This window comes from Octodon degus, unplaced genomic scaffold (genome assembly GCF_000260255.1).
Source record: "Octodon degus isolate 3935 unplaced genomic scaffold, OctDeg1.0 scaffold00060, whole genome shotgun sequence".
Taxonomy (NCBI): Eukaryota; Metazoa; Chordata; class Mammalia; order Rodentia; family Octodontidae; genus Octodon; species Octodon degus.
Genome location: NW_004524636.1, coordinates 944,402 through 950,731, shown reverse-complemented (window position 1 = coordinate 950,731; position 6,330 = coordinate 944,402). Strand labels below are relative to the sequence as shown.

The 6,330-nt window shown below is 40.4% G+C and overlaps 1 protein-coding gene across 1 annotated transcript in view; it reads right to left on the bottom strand.

Annotated features, from left to right (window-relative positions):
• The window catches only part of Tmc2 (transmembrane channel like 2), an 83,400-nt gene that overhangs the window by 33,910 nt on the left and 43,160 nt on the right, over window positions 1-6,330 (bottom strand). The window contains exons 9-10 of the mRNA XM_004634315.1: window positions 6,029-6,176; window positions 1,568-1,756 (exon numbers count right to left, since the gene is read on the bottom strand). Of these exons, the coding sequence (XP_004634372.1) occupies window positions 1,568-1,756; window positions 6,029-6,176 (337 nt within the window). The remainder of the gene's footprint in view (window positions 1-1,567; window positions 1,757-6,028; window positions 6,177-6,330) is intronic.

Here is a 6,330-nt window from a genome sequence, read left to right as displayed (position 1 = left end):
CACTGAGGAATGAAGAAAAAAGATGTGATCTTTTTGTACAATGGAGTATTACTCAGCTATAAAGAAGAGTAAGCTTGAGACTTTTATAGGAAAATGGATGCAACATAAGACCATACTCATAAGTGGAATAAAACAGATTCACATGTATAAACATAGTGTTGTCTCCAGTGTGGGAGGCTGAAAGAGTAAATAAAATCCAAAATATACAATAGATATTGTAAAATGGGAAGAAACTGTTCAAAAGGAAAGAGAAATGGGGTTGGAGGAAGGAGAAAAGAAGGAAGGGAAAAGCAAAATTTTATATATGTGTGTGTGTGTGTGTGTGTGTGTGTGTGTGTGTGTGCAAGATAGTTAAGATTGTTATACTGCTAATTTCTCTGAGTTCATTGAAAAGAAAGTTTGTGCTAATATTGTTTGGACAACTAAATGCATTTCCCCCAAAAAATAAATAAATGCATTTCTCTTTTACTCTGAGTGACTAATTTAAAGACAACTCCTATTTTCAGCCTCCCAAGCACTGGGATTACAGGAGTACCACCACACCCAGTCTCACTTGCCGACTCAGCTAGCTCCAGGGGTGGGGCCGGCACAGCACGCTGGGGATCAAACCCAAGTTCCTGAGTCTGCCTATGCAGGTGCTTTACTCTGCTAAGGTGTCTGGCCAGCCCACTAATGGAATTTCTTAAGATTTAGAGGAACTCAGCAAATAAAAAAAAATGACTAGACAATAAATAAATAAATAAATAAATAAATAAATAAATAAATAAATGTATTAACCATTATTATTCTCCTATTACCTTGTTTTGAAATGTTGTTTTACTTTTTTCCCTGTTTAAAATAAAATTAGGACTGGGGAGATGGCTCAGTAAAATAAGTGCTTGCCTGGCAAGCATAAAGGCCTGAGTTCAATCCCCAGTTCTGCCAAAAACAAACAAACAAACAAACAAAAAAATCACAGAAAAACAAACAAAAAAAAAAAATTAAAATAAAGGGCCAGCCAGATAGCTCAGTGGACTAAAGTGCCTCCTTCTGCAGAGCTCAGGGGCTGGGGTTCAATCCCTGGCCTGCCATGCTGGCCCCACCCCCGTGGCACACTGAGATGGTGAATGAGACGGTGTGGTGGCACGTGCCTGTAATCCCAGCACTTGGGAGGCTGAAAACAGAAGAATCACTAGGAATCTTATCTGCATAGTGAGACCCTGTACACCCTATAGACCCTGTTCTACATTCATAAAAAAATAAATAAAATTAAACAACAACAAAAACAAGTCCTAGCTGAACCTAATGGTTGCACACCCAAAATCCCAGCGTTCTGGGAGGCTGAGGCGGGAGACTCATAAGTTCGAATCTCACTTAAGCAACTTAGTGAGACATCATCTCAAAATAAAAATAAAAAGGGCTGGGGCTGCAGCTCAGTGTGAAGACCCTGGTCATAGTGCCCAGTCCCACGGGAAACAAACAAACAAAAACCAAGCAAAAAAGTCGAGTGACCTAGACAGTCAGCAGCTGTGTTGAGTGGCCCAGCGGCTGCCCTCAGCACTCGCCCCATCGGAGAAGCCCTTCTCACCTCATTCCTTTCATACCAGCTGACATTCTGCATTTTGGAAAACTCCTGGGATCGCTTCACCACGAAGTAAATGAGGTACCCACTCCCACACAAGCAGCAGATGATGAGAAAGTTGGCCAGGACACGGAGAAATCTCGTCAGGTGGACGTTTTCTTCTTTGTTACTCTCTTGTTCGTCCACTATTGATTCCTTTATATGTAAAAAAGGAGATGCAATGTCAGGCCTGGAACTAACAGCACACATGCTTACTAGATTTCAGAAATTGCCAATTTCTGTATTTCCAAAATTAAACAGTAAAACTATTACGGACTACTGGACTCTATTGGAATACTTTGCTGAATTCACATACCTACAATATTTAAATGGAATACCCTTCTCTGACAAAACTAAACAAAAAAAGGGGATACAAATGAAGGACCATTTTGTATCTGTATATTCAAAATAGGATAGGTATACAGCTACTTTCTCCTAATTCAATAAATAGAAGGATTTGTTATAATAGTGTTTGTGGACAGGATATCATGTCTGCATCTTGTACTATGAATAACCACCAAGAAGACAATAGGCAATGTATTAATTATTGAAACTGCCCTGCTAATCGGTTTTGAAACTTTCTCATTGGTATTTGTTTCCCAATAAATTTATTTAAAAAATAAATAGTAAAGAGTAGGTGATATAATATTTGTGTACTATAGAGAATTAGCTTTTATTTCCTTTAAGAAAATATATTTTATCCAAGTGTGGTAGCACATGTCTGTCATCCCAGCACTCAGGAGGCTGAGGCACAAGGATCTGTTGCCAGTTCGAGACCAGTCTGGGTTCCAAAGTGAGCTCAAGGCCAAACTGAACTGCATAGTGAGACCCTGTCTTATATAGATATAGATATAGATACAGATATAGATATAAATATAGATATATGTATCTATCTATCTATATATTATAGTTGTTATTTTTGGTACATAACGAGAATAAAATTCATTGAATACTTACTATGTGCCAAACATGTTACTAAATACTTCCCATACATTATCCCCCTTAATCCTAACAGCAAACCAAAATAGTAGTTCCTGCTATTACCCACATTACAGGTACTAAGGCCCAGGGAGATTTCAGTAACTGTGGAGACCTGCAGGAAGCTAATAAGGAGACACAAGTGGAATCTTAGTGCTGAGTCCTCTAACCCAGTGTTCACTGAAATGTTCCTGTACCAATCCAGGGGCAGGGGATGTAACTCAACAGTGCAGGGCCTGCTGGGCAAGCACAAGGTTCTGAGTTCAATTTCTGGTACCCACTCCAAAGAAAAAGCCCTTGGAGCTGGGTGTGGTGGTGCACACCTGTAATCCCAGCACTTTGGAGGTTGAGGCAGAAGGATTCCTGCTATGAATTCAAGGCCAGTCAGGGACATGTAGGATTTTCAAGGTCAGCTCAAACTACACGGTGATATTCTGTCTCAAAGCAAAACAAAAATCCCTAAAAAATGTTGAACTATAAAAATCCAGGGGACTGGGGAGATGGCTCAGTAGAATAAGCACTTCCCTGGCAAGCGCAAGGACCTGAGTGCAATCCCTGGTTCTGGAAAAGAAAGAAAAAAAAAAAATCCAGATAGTTGGAGGAGAAAGTAGGTATAAGGTTGTGTTTTTTTTTTTTTTTTTTTTTTTTTTTTTTTGCAGAACCAAGGTTTGAACTCAGGTCCTTGTGCTTGCCAGGGAAGTGCTTATTCCACTGAGCCATTTCCCCGGCCCCAGTATAAATCTTGAGGACATAGGAGAAGGCAGAAAATTTATGAACGAAAACCAAACTGCATGCAAAATCAACAACTGAGATTCCACCTGTTTGAAAAGTTTTGCACATTAAAATAAATCAACAGAATGAAAAGAAAACCCAGAAATTGGGAAAAAACCTTAACCAACAGTCACTCAGACAAGGACTTCTATATAGAATATATAAGGAATTTTTTAAAAAATCAGGCCCACAAAAACCAAACACCCAATCCAAAAATGGACATCTGAGATGAATACACACTTCTCAGAGGAGGAAATATAAATGGCCAATAAATACATGAAAAGATGTTGAACAGCCCTGGTGATTCGAGAAATGCAAGTTAAAACAACACGGAGATTCCATCTCACCTCAGAAGGAATGGCTACCAAAAAGAAATCAACTAACAGCTAATGCTGGAGGGGCTGTGGGGAAAAAGGGACCCTTCTCTACTGTTGGTGGGAGTGCAGGCTGGTACAACCACTATGGAAATCAGTGTGGATATTTCTCAAAAAACTAGGATTGGAGGCCCCACTTAACCCAGCTATTCTCCTCCTGGGTATTTTCCCAAAAGATCTGAAACCGTCATATCACAGCGATGTATGTGCACCCATGTTTATAGCAGCGCAATTTGTTATAGCTAAATCCTGGAAACAACCCAGATGCCTATCAACTGAAGAATATATAAAAAGGATGTGATTTTTTATATAATGGAGTTTTACTCAGCTGTAAAAAAGATAAACTTGATGCTTTTATAGGTAAATGGATGCAACTAGAAGCCATACTCATAAGTGAAATAAATCAGAGCTGCATGTACAAACATCATATTGTCTCCCTACTATAAAAGCCTGAAAAAGCAAACAAATAAAATCTAAAGCTATAACAAATACTGTGAAAGGGAAAGATTCTCTTCAAAAGGAAGGAACAACTGGGATGAGGAAAAATGTGAAAGAAATAAATAAGGAACTAAAGAAAGAGAGAAAAAAGGCATATTTATGTGTATGTACAGGTTAGCTTGGACAACTGTACCACTGGTTTCTGTTGGTCTATTGAAAGGACAGTTAATGCTTATGGTTTTTTCTTTTCCTTTCTTTTTTCTTTTTATGTTTTTAGTACAGGGCCTACAGGGTCTCACTACACAGATTGGACTCATAGTGATCCTCCTATTTTTCAGCCTCCTAAGCACTGGGATTACAGGTGCATGTCACCACGCCCAGTCTCAATTGCTAGCTCAGCGTGCCCTGGGGGCAGGGCTCTTCTTTCTAGTTTCATATAACTTTTACTTTTTTAATTTTATTTTACCAATTTTGTACCCATATATCTGGTAATCTAAGCCACTAATTTGAAGACAACATTATGACAGCCACTGTTGAATTCCTATTATATTGTTTAGTGAAATTCTGTATGATTCCTGATTTTTTTATGATTTTTTATTCTCTTAAAAAAATCCATATAGTAAATATTTTGGCTTGTAAACCATATGGTCTCCTTCATAACTACTTAACTATGCTATTATTAACATGAAAACAACCAAGGACAATGTATACATAAATGGATTTGGCTTTGTCACAATACAGTTTTACTTACAAATGCGTGCAGCAGGCTGGGTTTGGCCAAGGCCGTGGCCTGTCAACCCCTGTTCTAATCCATGAGCATGGTATATCTCTTCATTTATTTAGTTTCTGAATTCCTTTTAGCTCCATTGCAACTTTTTTTGGTGTAGTGGCCACATACATTTTGGAGGAGGTGCTAAATTTATTCCTATGAATTTAATACTTTTGATACAATTGTAAGTATAATTTAAAAATTATTTCCTAATTGTTTTCTGCTGGTACACAACATACAGTTGATTTTTGCTTATTACCATGGGTACCTCTCTATGGAGACACAAACAGTACGTGACAAAGCTGGGTGGAAGACGAGGTCTTGCAGGCACCCAGGTACTCCTGACACTTTCCAACCAGTCATTAGTTACTATACTGTGCTGGGCTCAGGCCTAACTAACTCAGCAGGCAGTGAAGCTACATTAGCTCCCGTAATTCTCACAGGGTCACTGTTGGGGTGTAAATGTGGCCTCTGTTAGGTCTTGGGGAGAAAGGCCTTATAGATCAGACAAGAGAAAATTGAGCTGGCGAGACCTTGGAGTGGTTTTTGAAGTTACGGGGAAAAGCTCAGTGTCAGTTTTCTGTCTTTAGCCCCCCTCCAATCTCTTTTGTGAACAAAGAACTGGGACAATTATGCAAGGATTATAAGAGGCAGTGTTGGTTCTTCAATTCCCACATCCTTAATCCAAGGGTTTCAATTCCTCTTAGATCACTTAAGAAGCTTTAAAAAAAATGCCAGGACCCCATGCCAGGCCAATTCCATGAGAATCTCAGGAGTAGGGACAGGAGATTTAAAAAGCTCCTTAGGTGATTGTAGCATGCAGAAAAGGTTGACGATGTGGCCCTAAATTTCTCCTTTCCTTTCTTCTAACAGAAAACAATTTCATGGGGAAACAGGCAGGACCAGAGCCCAGCCTTCAAGACGCCGTGCCAGGAAGAACAGAAAGTGCGCCGGGAGCTGCCTTTCTAGAAGACTTGAGAGCTGGGCTTGCGCTTCTAGTAAAGCTCTCTCCACACATCCGGGAAGCAGGAGAAATCTCCTGTGACCAGAGGAACCCGGAGATTTCTCAGGAAGTGACACCTGCCCTGCCCAGACTACCTTGAAACTGGTGGTGATGGAGGCATATTTGTTGTCGGCTGTTTCTGAATTCCCAATCAGGTAGTCCCAGCTGGTGAACATCTTGAAGCTGAATGTGAAGTTCTCGCTCTCACCCTCGCCTGTGCTCCCCTGGGTGTTGCTGGCCATCCTGGAGGGCACACATGGCTGTTGTTATGCCTGCTGGGTCACCCAAGGGAACCCTGGCCAGCACCAGCCTCAAGCACAGGGAGCAAAAAGGCAGGAAGCAGACATCCAATGGGAAACAGGCCAGGCAGGGACTGTGGCCAGGACAGCTGTGACAG